General features: G+C 43.3%; 1 protein-coding gene across 1 annotated transcript; it reads right to left on the bottom strand.

Moving 5' to 3' along the window:
• On the bottom strand, positions 1-22,841 carry mlycd (malonyl-CoA decarboxylase). Its single transcript, XM_080868633.1, has 5 exons — positions 21,893-22,841; positions 15,695-15,807; positions 13,177-13,333; positions 12,579-12,731; positions 1-953 (listed from the first exon to the last, which is right to left on the bottom strand). The coding sequence occupies exons 1-5, from the start codon at positions 22,436-22,438 to the stop codon at positions 408-410; spliced, it is 1,515 nt and encodes a 504-aa protein (XP_080724759.1). The 5' UTR covers positions 22,439-22,841; the 3' UTR covers positions 1-407.
• Between the last annotated feature and the right edge of the window lie 1,382 nt (positions 22,842-24,223).

Genomic DNA, 24,223 nt, shown 5'->3' with positions numbered 1-24,223 from the left:
TGAAAGAATCCAAACATCATTTATTCCAGTAGCTGCGCTCCCTCGTTGCTCGCACTTTACACAGAGTCTTATCCAAGAACATGTTACAGCAGTGATGGATGCCTCGTGCTTCATTAGCTGCAGTCTGTCCTGGGAATCACTTACACAATATCAAACAGCTTTGGCCAGAAATCTAATGAGGCAAACAGCAGATGGCGAGAGTTACGTCACGTGAGAAATGCTCTCATTTCAATTCAAAACATAATATCGACTAACATCCGCTCAGCGGTTCTTCTGGAGCTGCTGGTCTTTGAACATTTATTAAACACGCCAAGTATCGAGGACAGATTTAAATGAAATTCTCACAAATATATAATCGACCGAAACAGCAGAACAACAGAACGGGTGGGCGTGTCCCCATCGCTTAATCACAGTTTGCTGGCCTTCTGAAACTGGGACACGAAGCCGAGCACCTGATCTGACGCTGCGATGACCTTATTCTGAAGGTAACGCGCGCTGTTTTTAGACGTCTCGTTCAGGAAGTAACGATAGTTCACCATGATGCCGCAGGAGTTGGCCACACCCCTGGGGCTGGTGTCGGCACGCCAGTTGAGCCGCCACATTGTAGCGCCATTTTGCAGGTGGAAGTTAGCCACTGGATTGAGAGCATAGCCGCGCCGCTTCTCCCCGTACAGGTACCAGGCGCACAGACGCATCAGAACAGGCTCCAGGACGCCGCACAGTCTCTCTGAACGCATCCACTCGTTAGAGCTGAGGAGCTTGCGAAGGGAATCCACGGTCGGGGTCCCCGGGGTCGAATCGGTGGCATGTTGTATCTCCTTCCACTCTTCCTCAGAGAGCAGATCAAATGCACGGCCCTCCTTCCTGCACTGGCTGAGCAGGCCTTGAAGCCAAGCGGAGAAGCCTGGAATGGGTGACAGGCTGGAGAACTGGGCCATGACAGGGAACTCGCTCTGGAAGGCAGAAGAGAGGCACAGAGTTATACCCATGACCTATTTACATCCAGTCGAATTTCATTCATTCAAAAAGGCCTGTGCATTTCAGGCTGCAGCACTGTTTTTACAGTATGTACAATCATGTGCATTAATGCAGTAAAAGCCGTAAAATAGCCTCAACTTTTCCAAACAGGCGGAAAGAAGAAAAAAGATCATTTGAAAATCCAAACTGGGGATGCAAAGAGGAAACAGAGAGACCACGTACGAGGCAGCACAGATCTTATCTTTACTACAATGTAAAGGTCACCAGTTTTACAGCAGTGGAAAAAGGAGTGATGAACACTCACCTCAGCATCAAAACACCCACCAAAAGAAATGTTTGTTCCCAGGCAGCTGCTCAGGCCTTTAGCTCCTCAGAGAGGGACAGCACTGCAAATCAGCTCCTCTGCTTCATGATCCTGCCCTCCTGATGGAGATGGATGACCCTCTCTGTCCTTACCTCCCTCTTATTCCATCCACCTCCTCTGTCCCTTGCACCTTTAATACCTGTCCTTTTCTTTCAACAGCCGCCCCCGCGTGTCTCTGCCTCCTGTTGTCTGCCCACACACGAACCAGTCACCCACCCACTCACCCATCTCACAAGTCCTCTTCCACCCCACTACCTCTCTACTTTCACAAAAACGCTCCCCCTCCCCTCCCCTCCCCGGCCCATCTTCGCGCTTCGGCGTCTAGGTTGATAAGTGACGGAGCAAATGTGGCAGGCAGAGAAGTGAAAGGCTGCCGATGAAAGTGTCAGACAAACCCTGGAGGGACACGTCGCTGTCTGTGTGCCTTGTTCTGCAACATTGTTTCTATTCCTCCCTTGATCTCGACCCCCTCGGCCCCTTTTACACTAAAAGCCAACCTCCTCACTCTCAGCGTCCTGCTGCCTTTGTACTTCTTTGCACTTCCTTATTCTAACCTCTACTTTTAACTACTGCCTGTTAGGAGTGGGCAGTGTTTACAGAACAGGAAGGTACCCGAATCAGGACAGAAACAGTAAGAAAGGAGGAAAAAGAAACTGGGAGGATAGAATATAGAAGAAAGGATGGAGCGGTGCCAGAACTACGCTCCAGGGTCCAATCTACAAAGACAAGCAGGGCGTCCTCTTTACCTTAAATCACCACGGTGACCTTTTCTTTTCCCCTCTGTCATCTATCAGTCATCAGAGTGCTCCCTCTGTGCTACGCCGCTCCTCTCTTCACCTTTACAAACGCTAAAGAAGCCAAGCTGAGAAACCTCTGCCACAGCTGGCTTTGAAGTAAAGCACTGCAGTCACTCGTCAGGGTCACGGGTACGATTCCCATTCATGGAAAACTGTCCAGAAGATTTCTTGAACCAAACAGAAGAATACATTCTGCCTCCCTGAAATATCATTCTATGTTAAAGCCTTTTATAGCATGTTGGAAACACCGACTCTGGTCGAGGAACCACGTGCAGATGAAACCAGTGCTTTCACGCTCTGCCCTGAACAGGCAAACACACGTTTGTGGTTTTTCTCCCTCTTTTCTGCCATGAAGCAAAAATTTCAATACACCAGAGTAAAGACTCCTCCTAGTTTTAGGAGACGACCTGACAAACCCTCACTCGGGCTTCTCTCCGCCGGCCCTCCGCAAGTTTTCAGAATTCATTTTGAGATTTTGCTTTGCACTTCTAAAACACATCTAGGTCTGGCCCCGAGCTACGTGGCAGAAATATTAACCCCATAAGAGCCCGTCTGCAGCTTTCAACTCCTCAGTTAGAGCTTTTCTGGCTGTTTTAAGGCAGCGGCTTAAATCCAACCGTGCTTTTGCCACCAGGGCTACTCAGCTTTTTCATGACCTGCCTGAGGAGATAAGGAGTGCTGAATCTGTGCCTTCTTTTAAATCACTTTTAAATACATTTTGTAGAGACTTAGTTTATAAAGTATTTGGTATATGAAGCAGTTGATATTATCATGATGATAAATAAAATCCCTAAAGCTAAAGACAGCTAGAGCTAAAAGCTTAAATTAGCTCAGGAGGGCAGTATGTATGTACTGATATTAAATTTTACTTAGTTAATTATAATTCTTGCTGTATACATTATTAAACAGCAAGATAAATAGCATAATTAGCCAATTGTGCCACCCACGACCCTGACAAGGATAAGCGGAAGGATGGATGGATGAAACGATACATTTTTTAAACATAAGTTGTAACGGCCGCTGTTTTCTTTGTGAGTATTTATTACACGGCCTGCTGGGGGAAAAGCCTGCTCTAACGTTTGAGTCTAAGGTTTATTTTTTAGCACCTGAGGCCCTTTTTTTGCTTCTCATCCGTAAACACTCTGCATACTCGTTCATGGGATTCAGTTTATTTTGAAAAGTCTCAACAGGATCTTGAGCTTTATTGTGAAAGGTTTATGTGGAAAATAAACAAGCGGATACGCGATGGTGTTACCGTCGTTGTTGCTTTTTTTTTTTTTTTTTTTTTTTTTTTTTTTTTTCTTAAATGACATCAGAAACAGCAGTATGCGACATTACGTGATGGCAGAGCTTCAGTTCATCCTTTGTCATTTTTTTTTTTTTTTTTTTTTTAATAAATAGGACAGGGGGAATGAATGAGAGAGAGAGGGGGAGAGAAAGAAAGAAAACCAAAGGGGAGAAGAGACGGTGAGAAGGGGGGGGAAGAGAGAGAAAAAAAAAAAAAACTCCTGGGTCACCTGTATGGAGAAAAAAAAACAAAAAAAAAACAAACAAACAAAAACAAACAGAGGAGACAGCAAACAACAAAGAGCAACATAATAATAGAGAAAACAAAGCACCATCACAATAAACTAGCTAGTCATAGATATCAGTATTTACTAAGTAATAAACGATATTGTGCAGCACGCAAGATAGACAGCGCACAGTGTGCTTTGAGGCAGCAGCCAAGAAAGCTTTAGTCCGCGTCTGTGAATACCCATGTGTGCATACCTGTGTGGATCAGCATGCTTGCATTCCAAAGGTTTCTCCATGTAATGATCTGCTAGGGAGTGTGGGGGGGGCCACAGCCCCGTCCTCCAGGGTGTGAAGCGGGTATGGAGGAGATCAAAACTCCAGACATCCAGAGGCCCCCAGAACACAAGAGACCATGGAAGACCAACAGAGGGGCAGCCGCGCCACTGTCCCAGTAAGAGCTGAGGAGAGTCCCAGATGAGGGCTCGCCCAGCAGCCGCGGAGCAGAAGTCAGGGGGAGTTGCAGTGACGCGCCCGTGAGCTCCGCCGGCCCCCAGCTGCGCCTGAGTGACCGAGCCCTAGGCCGAGAGGCCGGGGGCACCCCACCTCCAAAGGGGCCCGAGCGAGCCCCAGGCCCCAGGCCCCGACAAGCGGCCGCCAAGGAGTGAGCCGGTGTGCACCCGGACGCCCACCCCCAGACACAAAGAACCACCAACACACCGACACCTGAGGGAGTCCGCCACCGGCAGGGGAAGTGGTGGTGGGTGGAGATAGGCCTCCAAACCTTGGAGGGCCTGAGATGTCCCCAGAGAGGTGGCGTCTGATACCCAACCTGACATATAGACACAGACATACAGGCACACACAGACACAAACATCCATTCCCACCCTCATGCTCTCATATGCACTCACTCCACACTCAACCAACGTGGAGACAGACATAAAGAGACGCTGTACACACAATCACACTCCCCAAGCGTACTCTACAAACCGGGTCTAGGTACCCTTGCCCCTGGAGGGGGGAATTGCACCCAGACCCAGGTGGTGTTACCCTTTTCCCTGCGGTGGGGAGAGGCAGACCACCCCGACTCCGCAGCAGCAGGGAGGCCCCACACCCCAGACCGCAGTCGGACGGCCAACTCCTCCTACTAGCCCTCCCGCTCCAGCAGGCCGCAGAGAATGGGGGTGGGAGAAGACTCCAAACCTCCCTCCACCCGCTCATTGTAGTGTTGATGCATATGTGTTCTAAGGTGCAATTAAAACCCAGGAGGGCATGGAGCTACCTGCCAAGGAGCAGCAGGTAAGCGCATAGTCCCTCCTGCTAACCCTCAATGACTAAGTGTATTTAAAATTGAGAGGTGGGCAACGACGTCAGGGGTGAGGTATACACCCTGATGGTGATTTGGACTCCGTGATTGTGCCCACCCCCAAGATCCTATATGTATGTGTAATGAGAGTGTGAATAATGTGAATGTCTAAGTTGTGGGATAAAATTGAGGCAGAGGCAGCCAGAAGGGGACGGGGGGGGGGGGGGTAGCCTCCTCTGCACCCTGGTGACATACCCCCACTCCAAGGCCCTGCATGTGTGGGTGGTTGTGGAGGAGCGGGAAGAGGGAGGCAGCTGGAGATGGGGAGGGAAGGAAGGGAGGGGCAGGTAACCCCTCCCTGGGGCCAGCTCCCCCGCTGACCCCAGTAGGCACTCCCACCCTCCGCGACCCGCCAGGGAAGGGGGGCCCAGGCCCATCAGACCGGGGCCCAGTGCAGTAGCGCCCCCCGGCTCCACAGAGCCCTGGACAGTCCACCCAACCCCACCACAGAGAAAACTGCACCCACCCCACCAACCACACATCTTCCAGACTACATAAGACGGTAAACGCCCAGGCTGAGATCTTCCTCCACCTCTCCTGTATCTCCCCCTCCTGCAGAGAGTTCCTGAGAGAAGAAAGCTCCTGCAAGATGTGACCATCCCCCCCACCAGTTGAAGAGCCCCCCAGGCGGCTCGATGCACCGGCGGCACCCTGCTCCAGGGCCGGGCCCCCATGCACCCACCCGCCCACAACCCCGGCAACACACCAACCAGGACCCGAGCCCCCGAGGCCCGGCCCGGGCCCCAGCCCAGAGACGGAGCGCCCCCAAAACCTCACGCCCATCCCGGACCCACCCAGGGGCAGCCAGGTTGCCAGGTCAGTAACCCACGTCCGTCAGCACAGACCCTCCCCTAGCCCCGCTGCACGCAGCCGCGAGGAAACAGTCACCTGAGAGCCAACAGAGCCCCTAACCGGACATGACCGCTACCCCGGGTTGAGCCCCCCAAGGAAGATGCCTCCGGGGAACCCCCCGACGCCCTAAGCCTGTCCCTACCCCCTCACCAATCACAACAGTGAAGGCGGGACCAAACTATGACCCCCCACCCCCACTAGGTGATGGAGCTGATAAAAGGGGCCCAGAGCAATTGATCTAATGTGGTGGCAGAGGCTGTGTCAAGACTAATGTAATCTAATAGATAATTTCTATATTGGTTAGAATTAAGATTATTTTTATTTTTCCAGTTCATGAGGACTGTTTTCTTGGCTATGCATAGGGCAGTGAAGATCATATGGGCTATATTCTTTTCTGAAGTGACATTATCTAAGCTGCCCAACAAACACACTAAGGGGGAGGTTGGAATGTTACATTTCAGACATTTTGATAAGTCTTCACATATCTCGCGCCAAAACTTTTGCACTGGTGGACAGAACCAAAGAGCGTGGATGTAATTGTCTGGTGTATTGCCTTGACAGTGTGAGCAGTTGTTGGAAGATGTAAAGCCCATCTTGAACATCCGATGACCTGTATAGTGCACTCTATGAAGTATTTTGTATTGTATTAATTGCAGACTGGGATTTTTAATTAATTTAAAGGTTTTTAAGCAAATCTGAGACCAGAAGTTTTGGTCTAGGTTGACTGATAAATCTGCTTCCCACTTTGCAGTAGGAAGGGATATTGATTCATCTAATTTAGAAAGTGTTCTGTATATTTTAGATAATAATTTGGGGGATTTAAGAGTAAGAAAATGTGCCGCACTTAGTGGTGTTTGTAATTCAACTTGACTGAGGTTAAATTTCTTTTTTACTATGGATTTAATTTGTTGATATTCTAAAAACCTTGTCTTGTTGATCCCATATTGTTCAACTAGTCTGTCAAATGGAATAAATTCTGTTCTCTCTAATATATGTTCTAAGTATTTAATTCCTTTACAACTCCATTCTGGGAAATTAATCATATTATTGTTTTGTAATATGTCAGGGTTATTCCAGATAGGTGTACGTTTGCATGGGATTAATGAAGACTCCGTTATTTTTAGAAACTCCCACCATGCTGTCAGAGAAAAGCTGATGTCTTTTGATGTTTGAGCTAATAAATGGTAGGTCTGAAATCTCTAGATCCTTGCATAGTGCTTGTTCAACATCTAGCCAGGGCTCAACTAAGAAGGTATGTTTTAACCATTCTGAGATGAACTGAAGCCTGTTGGCTAAGAAGTATTGGTGAAAATTAGGCAGATCTAATCCTCCTCTATCCTTGGTTCTTTGTAGCGTTTTTAAGCTAATACGCGGGGGTTTATCTTTCCAAAGGAATTTGGAAATATATGAATCCAGAGATCTGAACCAATCTTGTGATGGTTTGTTAGGGATCATCAAAAATAAGTAATTAATTTTTGGCAAGATCATCATTTTTATAGTGGCGACCCTTCCCATGAGTGATATGGGTAAAGATTTCCATCTAGTCAGATCGCCTTCTACTTTCTTTAGAAGTGGGATGTGGTTTAGTTTAGTTAAGTCTGAAAGCTTAGGAGAGATATTAATACCTAAATATTTAATATTTCCGGATTGCAGTGGGGCAGAGGAAGAATTATGGAAGGAGCAGTTAATGGGGAGAACTGTAGATTTTGGCCAGTTAATTGAATAATCTGAAACTCTTGAAAACCAGTTTATTAAAGTAATTACCTCAGAGAGGTTGGTTTGTGTGTTTTGCAGAAAAAGCAACACATCATCCGCATAGAGACTGATTTTATGTTCTATGTTCTTACATTTTATGCCCTTAATTGTTGTAGCCTGTCTAAATGCTGCTGCTAGAGGTTCGATAAAAATTGCAAAAAGTGAGGGGGAGAGTGGGCATCCCTGTCTGGTGCCCCTCAGGAGACAGAAGCTGGAGGATGTCTGGTCATTTGTTCTGATACGAGCCGTTGGGGAATTGTATAATATTCTTATCCAGTTTATGAAAGAGTTTCCAAAACCAAATTTGTGTAAAGTTGCGAATAAAAATTTCCAATTAACTCTGTCAAATGCTTTTTCTGCATCTAGAGATAATATTATGGTTTCGATGTTTTTATCGTATGAGTAGTCTATTAAATTAAGTAATCTACGAGTGTTTGTTGAGGAGTGCCGACCTTTTATGAAACCAGTTTGGTCAGGATGAATTAAGAGGGGGGTCATTTTCTCTAATCTCTTTGAGAGAGCTTTGCAGATTATTTTAAGGTCTACATTTAAAAGAGAAATTGGACGATAGCTTGAGGGAAATAAAGGGTCTTTGCCTGGTTTTAGCAGGAGACTAATGTTGGCAGAATTCATATTTGGTGGTAGTCTGCCCTTTTCCTCGATTTCCTGCAACATGCTGTGGAATACTGGTGCCAGAATTGTCCAGAATTCTTTGTAGAATTCTGCAGGGAAGCCGTCTGGACCTGGAGCCTTATTATTGGGCATACTTATCAGGGCTTCCTGGAGTTCACTTGGCGTCAGTGGCGAATCCAGTTCCATTGCTTGACTGTCTAGTAATTTTGGAAGAGTTACGTTGTCAAGAAACAGATCAATTTCATTTTTAGATGGGTTTATTTGTGGTGAGTATAAAGTTTCATAGAAATCCCTAAAAATGTTGTTTATTCTTCCAGGATCATATATTGTGTTCCCCGATAAATCTTTAGCAGCACATATAGTTGTTTTTTCTTTATTTATTTTTAGCTGGTTAGCTAGAAATCGACCTGATTTGTTACTGTGTTCAAAATTCTGCAAGCGAAGTCTTTGTATAAGGAATTGTGTTTTTTTATTAATAGTTTCATTTAATTCTAGTTTTGTTTTGCATATTTTGTTCAATGTTTCCTGATCTTGGTGGGACGCGTAGGCTTCTTCTAGTGATTTGATGTTTTTTTCTAATTCTTGAATATTTTTGTTTTCTTCTTTCTTTTTGTGTGATGAGAAAGAAATTATTTTACCTCTCATCACAGCTTTCCCTGCTTCCCATAGAACAGAAGCAGATATTCCGGGAGTGTCATTAAAGTCTAAATATGAAGTCCATTCCTTTTTAAAGTATTTAATAAAGTCTTCATCTTTAAGTAGTGATATATTAAATCTCCAGTTTTTACTTGGCGTAGTATTATTCTTGTGCATTAGTGTTAAAGATACAGGAGCATGATCGCTGACAGCTATAGGATGAATCTCAGTGTCTGAAATGTCACACAGCAGTGAGCTGCTGACCAAAAAATAATCCAGACGAGAGTAAGAGTGATGAACATGCGAGAAAAAAGTATATTCCTTACTGGTGGGGTGAAGAGAGCGCCATGCATCGCAAAGACCAAAGTCGTTCATATACTGTTTGATTATATTTGTGGACTGCCAATTACGCTGAGTTCCTGTTGTGTTGAGCCTATCCATTTCTTCATTTAGTCCAAGGTTGAGGTCACCGCCAAGAATGAGTGTGCAATCAAGGTGTTCAGAGAGTGCACTAAAAAAACCGTGGAAGAATGAGGGTTCATCAACCGTCGTTGTTGCTAACGACAACGCATAAAATCAGGCGCTTGTCTGTCCGCAGTGTGGTTCTATTAAATATAAGAGAAAGAGAGAACTTTAATAAATGAATATAGCCACTACAGTCACCATCAAAACCATGAAAAAATATTACCATAAACAGTTTATTTTGTGACACCACGAAACAAACGATAGACGTTTTTATATATATCGTTATATCGAACAGTTATGAGATAACTAGTTACAGTGACACTGTAACTAGTGTCACTGTAACCCCTATCTGTCTGCATGAAAATGGATTTAGAAATAATTTGGAACTTTTTTCGCTCTGTCTGATCTGTTGTCTGTTACAGTTCACACCCACCTGCTAACTTCCACCTGTTCTTTCTAATAATGCTTGATCTGTTATTGTTCAGTATGTTTAATAGAGTATACAGGCAGGCAAAGATGTATACATCTATAGTAGTTCACTGCTATAAACATACAAGCAGTTATTTCCTCATTTAAACTGCCAGCTCTCTTCTTCAACGTTGCTTCGTTGCTCTGGAACGATTCCAAAGCTCAAGATCTTTAAGATTGCTTAGTGTGAGTCCCGTTCAGACCACTTTCACTTACACTTCTGCCACAGTGGCTGGACATCCTTCAGCGTGTCAACTTTAGATTTTTCCTCCAGGAGGAGGGACTGTATCCGACTGCCAGGGTGGGTGCTGAGTCAAAAAAGCCCCCACACAGACCACACAGCCACCATCTCAGCTCCCGTATTTACAGTAGAAGGTCAATAAGCAGTATCATTTTGCTAATCAACTTTCGTGTGCACAACCCTGTGAAGACCAAAAAACCACCTCCTGACCTGAAGGCCTGCATATCTGCTCGTATGCATGCGTGCAAATAGTCAGACCAGCACTTCCAGGTAGACATTTATAACTAATAGCAGCAGGAAAAGTGGTCAAGAGGAGATGAAAGGACAGAGACAGGTGTCTCACAACTGTTAAGCTACTTTCTCTTTGCAGATAGAAAGGAGACAGAAATCTGCATTAGGAGGCTGGAAGAGCTATAACAGCACAAGTCAGAGGAAGTGAAAGAGTCTGTGATGTACCGTTATTTATTTTGTTCCAGTTCCTGTTTCTTTCGTTTCTTTTGTTTCTTTACTTTATTAAAGTCTCATTTCTCTTACACGCCTTCACGAATGCAGAATCCGCATCTTTAAGGCTTCTACAAAACAATGCAATATAACATCGGTGACGTGCGACACCCAAAGCCTTACTGCCGACGCAGAAAACACAAAACCATATCTGCGCTGCTCACTCAACCGTATGCTTCCATTAATAACAATGACAATAAGCAAACCACTTGCAGACATCAAAACAGTCACTTTGTATGGATAAATAAAATGAAAACACTTTAAACCTGATTTTCTTTTTTTTATGAGGATACGCTATGAAAAGCTATTTCCCAGCTGTTGATGAGAGAAGCTTTTGATCTTCCATTCAGTGTTCCAATCGTTTAACAAGTGCGAGCTAGAGTGGTCCAACACAAAGAGCTCTTCTGTGCTTATTGAGAGGGATGGATGAGATGTTAGTACTGCCTGTCAGCTGAGTACTTCTCTCTTTATGTATACATGCATTCAGGCGCTATTGCAAGTGGGAGATTTATGATTCAGCACTAAGAATAAAAAAAAGGATGCTAAATGTAAGAAAGTAGGTCAGCTGGACAACACCTGAAGAAAGGGAGGAGCTCTGTGCCATGTGTGCGTTCACGATAAGGCATTATTATCTAGCTGTAATGGAAAGGTTGAGAAGCGTCACTGATGTGCCTCGCTACATCCTGGTTATATTTAGATAACACATGTTTACTTAACCTTGCTGCATCTCTTTCATTGACACTTATCTGGAATGTCATCGGTATTTTAAACAGGTACCGGCAATTTAATTAGCAGAATTAACCAAAAATGTTTTGCTCTCATCCCATCAACGGGAACACTGAGGCATTTCCAAATAATTCGATCATATCCTCAAAGACAATTCAAGTTCTAGTAGCTGCAACTGAGCCAAGGTAAACTCTGTCAGGCTAAAAATTTGAAAATGTGATTGTTTGTTGTATATAAGCACTAGGGGTGCAACGATACACAAAATTCACGGTTCGGTTCGATACTTTGGTGTCACGGTTCGATATTTTTTTCGATACAAAAAAAATGTTCATGCCTTTTTAATTTGTCATTTATTAAAATTATAAATATATATTTTAACTCAAAAGTACAGTTTTTAAATTTAATGTTGCTGAAACAACAAAGTAATAAAAAAATTAATCTGATGGAGAAATCCCTCATCTTTGGAAAAGAGAGTTTATTACAGAGAAACGTCTCTTTCCAAAATAAAAGCTATACTATACGCTTCTTCTGGGCTATATTCTCAGCAGCATATTAAACATATCAGGTCCCCATAAGGAGAATCCTGTGCTAACGGCTGTCTAAATGACTCGGGTAAAGTTTGTAGCATGCGTGCTTGTTGTTTTTGTCTGCTTCCACTTGTCTTTGCACTAGGATGCTGTCGGAGTAAACGTGCAGTCATACTCGTTGTGTTCCCACTAGTGCTGTCAGCGTTAATCTGAAATGACGTTAACGCCACAACACGGAAAATCTCCGTTAACGAGCTACCGCGGATCGCCCCGTGCGTGGGGCTGGACGGCCAACACGTTAACGAGCTAACTGCGCTAACACACTAGCTCCCACCCATGTAATTGAGCATTGCGTGGCACATCCGACATACTGTTTTACTTTAGTCCATGACGCGCTTACCTTCAGGGTCATACGTCACATGAAAACCAAAATAGTTCCAAAGCCCAGATCTGAATGAGGGTGGGGGAGGTTCAGTTTGCCATGTTGCAACGAGCTTAGCTTCTGTCTCGCTAGCTTGCGCTGCGCTCAGTGAATCTGCGTTCGACTACTCTGCCTAGGCTGCACTGTCGAGCGCAGATCCACTGAGCGCTCAACACAGACAGCATCGTCAGAAGGAAAGTTGATAAAAATAAATTACAAATGTTGTATTGTTCGATACATATGCGTACCGAACCGAAAGCTCTGTATCGAACGGTTCAATATCGATACGAGTATCGTTGCACCCCTAATAAGCACCTGCAGCCCACATTCGCTTACCTGCAATTCACGCACCACCCTCTTGATGAGGACATTGCCCAGTTCCACCCCTTGCAGGCCAGCTTGTGTTGAAGAGATCGAGTAGAAGATAGCTGAATTGATCTTATTCACGTCTTCGTCTGAGTCCAGGGTGGCAAACTCACGAACAATACTCTGAGAAAAAAGAAAGAGAGAAGATCATTTTTTCTTTAGGCTGGAGTAAGGAAGACAAATCCTGCACTACTCATGCAGCTGTAAACCCATTTTCAGTGTTCTTAGCTGCTGAGCTGCTGTCAGGGCAAGTTTCACTACAACTATTTGAGAGCCGCTGGGGCAGAACTGTGGAAATCATTGCACAATTTTACACTGTGAAATATTCTTGGATTTCAGTGTTGTGAAAACCGCCTTTAGCTCGCACAAAAACAAAAAGAAGCGATTGCTGAGCATAAAGCTTTGTTTAAACAGGAATGTGCAGTTACAAGGCCTTGGCCGTGATGTTTCTTCATACTGGTCACGTGACAGGAGGACCGACACAGTAAATCCCAGACGTGTAACTGTCTTCTACGCTTTAATAAAGGGACACAAACCGTTACAGCAGCCTCCGGCTACTGAGTCTAACCTGTATGTTATCAGAGATGTCTTCAGTCAGAGCCACGTGGAGTACAACCAAGGGCTCTCCCGGCATGGCAGCATGGGTGAAGGCATAGCAGCGTCGGTACGGTCCCACTCTGCGCTTCAGGTCGGTCCAGTTTCTTACAGGGTGCACTGCCTCATACCTGGGAGAAGGCAGGCTCATGGTTAGCTCCAAAGTCCTTGGTTACCGATATGAAATGTTATTAGTTACACGCCTCCAGCTTAAATAATCACAGCAGCTTAAAAAAACTCAGTGTCCTTTTTGCAGCACAGGATCCTTCAGCTCAGACGGAGGTCGACAAAAGCGGCGTCTCATTCGGGCGGCTCAAAGAACCACCACAAGTGGGTCTGATTAGCTGCGTCGAGCCAGTTAGCTTTGAATGACATTTTCCTCATTTTTCATTCAAAGATAAAAGTGTTGTGTTACTCAATTTCAAATATTACGTTTTTAATTGCAACGGTTTGCAAAAGACCTTCTTTTTCTGCTATTCTAACATAAAATAGCCAAATTAATATAAAGCTAAATACAGGCGTTACAAAGTTTTAATTAAAGTGATTACTAACATTTGTGTTTGCAAACTTTTACATCAAACTGGCTGCTGTGAAAGATCTTCATAGCAATAGCTTCACATGGGGCGCTTAATAGGGCTCCTATTTATATTATATTAGAGTATATCGTTGATTATATCGAACTTCCATCGTTGCACCATCGAGAGCATCCTGACCAACTGTATAACAGTCTGGTACGGGAACTGCTCTGCCTCGGACCGGAAGGCGTTGCAGAGGGTCGTGAAAACTGCCCAGCGCATCGCCGGAGCACCACTTCCTGCCATAAAAGACATCTACAGGAAGCGGTGTCTGAAAAGGGCTGGGAAAATCATCAAAGACCCCAGTCACCCATCACATGGACTCTTCACCCTCCTGCCCTCTGGGAGGCGCCACAGGAGCCTCCGGACTAAGACCACCAGGTACCGGAACAGCTTCTTCCCCACAGCTGTCAGACTCCTGAACTCTGCCTCCTGACATCTGACCCACGTTAAACTCATGGACTGAACATACACACACACACAATGGACAACTGTACCCTCAAACATACAATAATAACATGGACTGAACCACCACTCACAACCACTAGCACTTTATATAGCCTCTGTAGAAACTATCTACACCCTCACTTATCTTAACTGCACTACTGTATAGCTCTGTGTAAATAATCATTCTGTACATTCGATAATTTTTAACCCTACAACTGTTTACAACTTGCATAGTTCCCATTTCTGTATAACTGTATATCTCAGATTCTGTAAAGTTATTTATTTCATATTCTGTATAGTTTTTCATATTTATATCCTGTTCATATCCTGTACATAGCTTGTACTCACTACAGCCCACATAGAATATAACTATAAGTTATATTCTATAACTTATAGTTATAGAATATTCACAACATACTTCATACCGTGTACATTATAACATAATAGACCCATTTCTGTAATATACTTACATATCTATATTATTGCTAATATATATTGTAATATATCTATATCACTAAGCACTTCTGGATGGATGCAAACTGCATTTCGTTGCCCTGTACCTGTGCATGTGCAATGACAATAAAGTTGAATTCTATTCTATTCTATATAAACTATGTTGCGATCGTGGCTCAAGAGTTGGGAGGTCGCCTTGTAGTCAGAAGGTTGCTGGTTTGAGCCCCGGCTTGGACAGTCTCGGTCGTTGTGTCCTTGGGCAAGACACTTCACCTGTTGCCTACTGGTGGTGGTCAGAGGGCCCGGTGGCGCCAGTGTCCGGCAGCCTCGCCTCTGTCAGTGCGCCCCAGGGTGGCTACAATGTAGCTGCCATCACCAGTGTGTGAATGTGTGTGAATGGGTGGATGACTGGTTGTGTAAAGCGCTTTGGGGTCCTTAGGGACTAGTAAAGCGCTATATAAATACAGGCCATTTAGCTAATTTCACTGCAATATTTTGAGGACTGTCTCACCTGCTACCTTGTTTACCCGCCTTCTAAAGTGCACCTGATTTCTGTACAGTGGGAATAGGAAGTGAAATGACTCCCCCTAGAGCCTGGAGTAAAGCTACAGTTATATTCTAATACTAATCATTTCCAAAACCTGTAGCTGAATCTTTAGGTAAAGATAAAAGAGAGAAATGCACAGCTAGTTGGGCTGCTTTAAATACATTAATCAGCTGTAGCACCTTCTCCCAACAAGTACTTCAAACTTGTGTGTGCAAGCAGGTGCATGTGTGTGTTTTTACCTCCCTCTGTCATGCTACAGCAGCCCTGTCCACGTGTTTAAATGCTCATGAAGTTCATTTAAACACGTGGACAAGCCCGCTGTCCCTATGGTTACAGAGGAGGGGTTAAGTAAACAGTCATTTTTAAAACTGTGCTGTCTAATGTGCTTCAGGGAAGAAGAAGAAACAGCCTGCGATGCGATTCTACAGTTAAAGATGAGGAACAACACTGGGTCGCAGTGATGCCCTTACTGGCTGATCTTCTGCAGGATCTCGCAGGGGGACTGCCAGGTGATTCTCTCGAGTCGCAGCAGACCTACAGAGAACCACTCAGACAGCAAGCTCTTCAGCGCACCATTCAGGTCCTGTGGGAGAAAAAGGGGAGCGTTTAGCTGTAACAGCCACATCCAGCTGATAATTGAAACATTCGCCACATTCTTTCTGTTTCAGAGAGCAGCTCAGCAGCTGCTCTGTCAAGTAAATATAGTACAAGAAAAAGAAGGTCATCCACAATATTGAGTAATGCAAGCACTAACTAAATGTCATTTCACTGTTGCAGTGAAAAGCTGGAAGTGGAAAATAAAATACTGTCTTTTCTATTCCTATTAAGAACTGGATAAATACAGGCTTTACAACCCTGTGACCTGTTTTATTAGGAACTCACAAAGTAGAGCAGCGCAGCAGCTGAAGTTTGTCTGTGGCGATGAACAATTCATGGCCACATCTTGGACACTGTGCCTGGATGTGTGCTCCTTTGGGCGTCGGTATACAGTTTGAATGTTTTCACATTATGAATAGTGATTTGTTCGAGCTTGCAATAAGCGTAGAAGGGGCACTTCAATAAGCAACTTGCCATTTGAAAGCAGGCCTGTCCTCCAACAAAGGTCAGACTTCATTTAAAGCAAATCTCTTGCAAACACACAAACAAGCTCACAAGGTGCACATACTCAGGCACATAAATAGAGCTTATATTGGCTGTTTCATAGGATGGCTTCTCTTCAGGCTTACTTTAATGCCAGCTTGTCAATCATAATAAAAGCTAATACAAACAAGCACAACTACAGTCACGGTGTAAAAGCCAGTGGCTGAAATTCTCCACGAGCAGCGATCGAATCCAAAGCTAACAGCATTTGAAATTCATCCCCACATATAAGCATCATGCCCCGCATTATTCAGCTGTACGGTTGAGAAGTTTCAGACTAGAAGATTCTGTTGAGCAAAGAGCAAATCAAAAGTAACCCTGAAATACAATTTTAGCAAAACTTCAATTTCGACTTATTTCATAGTATATATGTGTTCCTCAGACTTCACAAGCTGCCAGAAGGGAAATAATCTACGATAGCTGATACGCACATCAACAACGCCGTGAGGGAATAGCAGCCGCTGGCTTGGGCGGCCAATTTTCACCCACACAAAAGAGAGGTCAAACTGGGATGTGTATTCCATTGACCCAGCAGAAGATGGAGTCTTTAGAAATGGAAGAGTGCATCACTCAAGGCCTCGAGTTAGGAGAGAGGGAGAGAGGGATGGCAGAAAGAAAGGGAAGGGGTAAAAAAGAAAATCCTGCAACCCATTAAAAAGAAAATGAAGCGACACTTTTGACACCGGAGCCGTATCAATGCAGCCGAGCGCGGATGCTGTAAGGTGATACAGCCTCTGCTACAAGCAGCCTCTCTACCTCGAGCTGGAGTTATTTTGTGACTATACAGTGAGCCAGCATGAGCTGCCTGCACAAGGCCAGATGACCACTGACTGTCCAAGTGTTTCAAAGGTCAGTCAGAGCCTGCCAGTACCTTTGCTCCAGCAGGGCGCGTGCCATTTGTAAGCTTGTGCGTTGAAGGGGAAAAAATAGTCCCGCTGACACGTGCACCCCCAGGGAGCCAACTAACACGATATCCTTGACATGTCCTAACCAGTGTTGGGCAAGTTACTTTGAAAAAGTCATTAATTACTTGAAAATTAACTATTACGTTACTTTAAAAAAAACGTTTAACCCCCTGGGCTCCAGGGTATAATTGGCCATTTTTCACTACGTTTGATTTTCCCTCCACATTTCACCTTTAAAAACTATTTCCTTTGCCTTGTTTATCATTGTTTTCAGCACAACCTCACGTGTCTGAATTTACAGTCATGTTTTCATTTTGACAGACTGTATTGATCTAAAAATCAGACAAAAAACATAAAATCCGAGTAGAAAAGGTGGATTTTTTACTGTAACAACCACAAACATGTTTAATGAATCATATTTCATAACTTTAAATGCAAATATAAATTGTCAATTTTAAAATCTATGTACAACCTATGTACAAGTTTTGCAAATAACAAAGTTATTTGCAGCCATTTACCTTTTATTCCTTTTTCAATAAGATGCCACAAATTATTTGTGCCACTCCAAAAACATAATTTCTGTCCACTATAAAGGAAACATCACAGCCTGATACCTGCAGGTCTGACAGCAGCAGGTGTGTCACTCCTGTTTCTTCCTGGAGACAGCAGTCGCCTCATTGTTCTGACACACAACACAAAACTATCCACAACACACTAACTACACAAGACAACACATTAACTACACACTCCAAACACGCTAAACGTCACAAATCTCTCACATCTCAAAACTCGCTCTCTCTCTCTCTCTCTCTCACTGTCACTCCTAAAACTTCCGCCTCTTCCTAAACAACCAAACGTCATGTTTCCATATCATTTCTTGATTGGTCGACATGGTGCATTTTTCCACCAACACCAAAGGGCTGTTTTTTGTTTTGTTTTTTTATTTGTTGCTCATAAGCAGAGAGGTCTCGAGAGGCACCTTGTTGCCTTGTCTTTAAGTGGCCATGTGATTGGCTTACCACGACTACTTTATTCTTCCTCAGTCAAACAGCAGCACTCATGCCATTGTTTCGCCCCCTGAGCTCCAGGTGTTGTGCCAAAAAGTGATCGTCGGGCAGAAAGTGATCACCGTCCGCGGGAGCGCGAAGCTGCTTAAAGCTGCAGCGCCCAGATTACTTACAGCTACTTCCTGCAGCTGATATAAGATGCAGTAAGCTGAACACAGCTTCACCCGTCTGCTTGTTGAAAAATAGTAACACGACCGCATTTTCTTGTTAGTAACGGTAACGGCGTTGTAACGATAGGAACAGTAATTAGTTAGATTACTCGTTACTGCAAAAAGTAACGCCATTACTTGTAACGCCGTTGTTCCCATGACTGGTCCTAACATCTTCCAGTTGCAGTTTGGGGCAACACAAATGAAAGGGCCTGAAGCAAAAAGGTGAGAGGGAACATCAAAAATCAATATGCAAATCCAACTAATCTAAATGAAAGAGAAACACAGCGACTCGGTCTTGGGTACATTTAAAAAGTGAATGTACCCAAGCCTTGTATGCTGTACTGTAGTTCTACAGTCATTACCATATTCTGATTGCAAGGTCTCCCTTGGTATGCACATACCTTCAACGCAGGTACAAAAAGCTTCACGTAGGCTGTGACCTTTTCTCATTTTTTAGCTCAATCAATGCAGGCGGTAACAACAAGCAAAGATTATGAGGCACCAACAAGACCAGATACAGTGCTGAGAAGAAGTCGGTACTCTGTTGGCAACTTAGACCTTTTTAAGCTACACAGGCTCTCAGTGGTCCTGGGTTATTGAGATTAAGCACATCTGAACCACGTTAGAGCAGGAACGGTGCAATCGGGGTCTTTAAAAAACATATCAGCCAGTAGCACTTAACACATGAAAACACATGATTGCAAGGTCAAAGGCATATGCACTTTCAGTGCTTTCCAAAGCAAAACGTAGAAGCTGAAGATGACTAAAGTAGGCTTTCATAAAATAGCTGCTTATGATACCAGAAAAAGACATTTTAGTTGAACTATAATAGCTTTTGATTGTGGTTTTCTAATTTTGATTCACATATTTCAGCACAAGAATTTTACAGATCAGCAGCTTCCTTTTTATGTAGTATGTTGGAGAATCGGGGGGGAAATCATTTTCATGAGCTACATAAAGAAAAATGTGGGTTTTTAACACAAAACTAAACAGAGATGTTAATGAGGTTTTATCAAATGTTGAGACTGAGAAAGATTTGCTCATTCTGAGCTTGATGCCAGCAAGCCAAACTTATAAAAGAAAAAGTGGAACTTATATAAAGGCTGGAAAGACGTGCAATGCTTAATAAAGAAAAAGTAGAAGTGAAAGAAAGTACCTCAGCGTGATGGCTTATTACTGAAAGGCATCCGTCTTTTAGCCCTTTAATAAATATAGTGAAGTACACTCACAAAGTGCCAGTACTTTCATTCCCATCTAGATTTCTTTAAAATAGCACCTTGTGCGCCTTCAAAGACTTGGAGTTGAGAGCACTGCTACGCTGTATCTTAAAGGAAGAAAAGCACCTGTTGGAACATGATTGGATTAAAAAGGCGTCCCGGAGAGACCGTCTTTCATAAGTGAAAATGTGGAGAGGTTTACCACTTTGCGAATGACTGCACAGGCAAACAATTCAGCTATTTTAGAATAACCTTTCTCAACATAAAATTGCAAAGAATTTGCGGATTTCATCATGTTTGGTACAAAACCTGAATATAACAAATAAAAATAGGGTTGCAAACTATCAATTAATTGTGATGGCTGACTACAAAAACCAGTTCAAACTCAGGAAAGAAAAACGCTGTGCCTGAGCTTGTTTAACACAGACTAAAGTTAAATGCATGCCTGCGGTCTGAAATTTTATCTGATTGTATAGGCAGGCACTGGTCTACATCTATACCATTACTGCTGAATGATATATGCAGGTTTACTTCAAGACAATATCTTTCTTCATTGAAGACGTATGCCTGACCCAACGTTTTGGAATCTGCTGCTGGCATCAAGTTTAAAATGAGCACAAACTTATGTGACATTCTGTCTTTGGAATCCTGTAAATGAAATCCATGGTTTACGCAGTTTGAGCATGATAGCATGCTTACATAACACCAGTGGGTTATTTATAACTCCACTTTCACATCTAATCAGTCTGGGTCCAACATTGAGATCCAGCAGGCATAACGGAACGCAAGTCAGAGGCTGACATGAAACCAACAGAAAAGTCATCCTGTAAACATACTGCAGTTGCAGGAACTGCCACATAAACAATGCATGTATGCAATTACCAGTACTTGTAACTAACAAAATCATTTTTTATGTTTCTGTTATGTTTAGTTCAGCAGCATGTGTAAGCTCTTTGATCAAGTTGATATTTTCTATGTTTAAATACGATTATTGTTGTAGTTTGAAATAAAAATGTCATCACAAATGTCAAACATTCTCTAGTTTCAGTTTCTTGGTAATCAGAATTTCCATCTTTACTTTTTCCACACCTGACCAGACAATAAGAAAAAGATAAAGCCGATGTTGTAACTGTGGAAAAATCATGAAGAATATGTTACTCTGACAATGTAAATATTCTAAAAAATGTAAGTTAAAAAAATCACAACTGCTTTATTTGTTTACATAGCACTAAGGTTCAGTTGATAGACTTTCTAGCACATTACACTGAATGACAGAACAGATATCAGAATCAAACCACTTGTGGTAATTTTATTATTGCTATTAGTATCAAATATGGGGCTTTAGATGTGAATACCTCTACAGTGTTTATATCTGTACTCTCAAACTAAGTGCACGAACTACACGCTGACAAACCCACTTAAAAATATTCCACTGTTACCACTTACAGCGTGCATAAGCACTGTTACACCCTAGTGTGAACTGAAAGGTGTGATTATATTGACGCCTGAATGATGAGGCCTGTGAGACTGCCTTTATGGTTAAATGCGCTGCCAGAAATGTACCATTATAAGTGGGCAAAGAACATGGGATCGGTGTAATGGGATCTTTATGGGTTTCTTTCCGCCGCCTTTTCTTTAAAGTCCGTTTTAACTGTCTTCAAAGGATGCATTCAAAATATTCATTACATGCCTGATTAATATTCAGTTCTTTCCCTTTGTAGCTACGGCAGAGAAGTTCTTATTCAGCTATAGAATTAAACATTTGAAAGTCTTTTTTAAACACGAGAGATTTCCAACAACAGTGGAAGACAGCTCTGATCAGCTGAGCTGTCCATCCAGAACACGCAGGAAGTCTGAAGAAAGCTCTGAAATTGAGCTTGACAGTGTTTTTGTCCCAAACAAGCCCCCGTCTAATCAATATGTTAAACAATCATACACTAAGAAGGAATCAAAAAGGACTCGTTAATTACATGGTTAGTAAGGGGGAGTTAACTGGGGCAAAGGTGCACTGAACCCGTGATGAAATATGAACCGGGGGGGCAGCGCACAGGCTGCAGTGTGCAGGCGGCTATACTGTAGCTACCGTTGGATGCTGTCAGGTTATGTCACATGCAGTGTCTCTATATTGGCAATGTCAAACACATAAACGCGAAAGCGAGCACCCGTAGAAATGTGAACGAATATTACCCTGATGTGCGGGCTGTCGCTAGCTTTGGACGAGATTATTTCGAGCACATCCGCTCGCAGATCCACAAGAAACTTCACTCCCCCCTCGACTCTGCTTATATGACTGAACAGCTGTTTATAACGGGGAGTCAAGGTGTACCGGAGTCTGTCTTCAGCTAGCAAAATGGTCGCCAAGTCCCGTAATTGAGTGTCCAGTAGCTTCAGTGCGAGCTCCGAAACACTTTTGTGGTCCACCCCGAAGTCTTGTGATAGCTTCGTTAGGAAACAAAGTTTATCTTCCTTATCGAGACTTTTGTAGAAGTACATGAACTCCAGGCTGTTAGTTTCGGGTGGGGGCGGGGATTTGTCCCTCGTTTCGTAGGAAGGTAAAGGTGCAACGACCCTCGATAGTATCTCCTCCATACCGGAGACACCGCCGCGACTATGTGTAGAGTACCGGCGCCTGCAGCGGACGTCTGAGGCCTCCAGAGCCACTCTGAGAAGAGCCCGGTGTCGCCAGCACCTTACACTGCTCCGGAAAGCCAAAATCACGGGATGGGATGTCATTACCGGGGGGAGGTTAAGCTGTCTGGAACCCACGACCAGTTACCACACACAGGAAATCATTTCCGGGTCTCTTAAAGAGACAGTACAACAAATAAAACGCACTAACCCGGTGTTGTGCCAAAAAGTGATCCTATGGACAGAAGTTCAGTTTCTGATGGCACAAAGTTCTGCCTATAGTGACGCCTGCCAAAAACTGATGTCATATGTTTCCGTGTGTTTGTTATATGTGTAATATCTTTACTTATGTTGGTATTCGGTGGACTTCGGTAATCAGGGTTTACAAATGGGTTATATATAAAATATATAAATTACCTGTTTTTCAAGTACCTTTGTAACTCTATGTTATTGTACTTACATTATAACCAATCCGGTCCTTTTTGTCCACTTTAAATATGTTTACAGAACTATTATTATATTTGTTGCAATGTCTGCTGTCCTCTTGCCCAGATTATTCTTTAAAAAGACATTTTTAATGTCAACGAGATTTTTTTTTAACTGCGTAAATAAAGGCTATATAAAAGTCACTACCAAAAACTGATTGCGGCTTGTACCTTCTTACAGGAATGTTGTTTGTGACTCAAGATGACTTGATATCATGAGGGATACATCTGACATATGTTTCACATATTTTAGAGCAGAGCTTCCCAAAGTGTGGGGCCCGCCCCCTAGGGGGTGGAGATATTAGCTCTTTATACAGTAAAGTTACAGTGAGATACAAATAACATCAGGCTGATCCTGCCATGATTTGTTCCCTCGGTTCAAATCACGGACAAACAGGATCCCACAGCTGTTTTTGTTTTTAAACCCATTTTGCACAAAGAGACATTTTTTGAAAAATGTATTGATAGCAATGTTGAATATTATTACACAGGAAAAAAAAACAACTACACGTACAATAATCACACCGTGACGCCTCTGCCTTTCTAATGGAGGGAGAGTAACTGTGTGTATGTAAGTGTGTAAAACCTGAAGATAGTCAGATTAACAGTAACAGTATTTTGTCTCTATTTGCAATTCATCTCATGTAAACAATAACGTGCGCACAGCGTGACGTGAAAAAAGGCACATACCTTTGACTTGCCTGATGAACTCTGTATTCCTCGTCCACACGTAAACACAAAAAAGGAGTTTTAAAAGATCTCCATTTTCAGTGATTCTAAACGTCGTTTACGTGTAGCTGAAGGACCCGTCCCATCCAGGCAACAAACTGTTCCAACTTCTGCAATCTGGTAGAAGGTTCAGCATCTTCCGGGCAAGGACAGAGAGACTCAAGAGGAGCTTCTATCCCCAAGCCATCCGGGCCCTAAACACACACACCCGCCCTCTCACATCATCTATAATTGACTGAGACAGGACTCTTCCAGACACTAAACCAAGGCACAATGTACATTTCAAATTCCTCTAATTTTAAATATGTTTATATTGTCTATCCTGTAAAATAGTCAGATGTCTATTCATATTAATGTACAGAATTCACCTGCTTGCTGCTACTACTGCACATTCACCCAATGTATATACTATATATATATATATAATGTTCTTCCTCTACCCCCCCCCCCCAAAATTTTTGCACATGTCGAGGAGCGTGTCAGGCTACATTTCACTGTGTGTTATACTTGTATATGCATGTGACAAATAAAGATCCTTGAACCTTGAACCTAGCTGCGTTTTCAAAAACACCGGTGTACGTGCGGACGTAGCGTAAGAGAGTTAGCAGTTTAATCTCTTACTACCTGTAATTTATTGCAGATTACTTGTATTTGTTTAATTGTTTACTAAATGTTT

This window comes from Rhamphochromis sp. 'chilingali', assembly GCF_963969265.1.
Source record: "Rhamphochromis sp. 'chilingali' genome assembly, chromosome: 2".
Classification (NCBI taxonomy): Eukaryota; Metazoa; Chordata; class Actinopteri; order Cichliformes; family Cichlidae; genus Rhamphochromis; species Rhamphochromis sp. 'chilingali'.
Note: the sequence above shows the minus strand (reverse complement) of the source record. Positions and strands in the feature narration are given on the sequence as shown.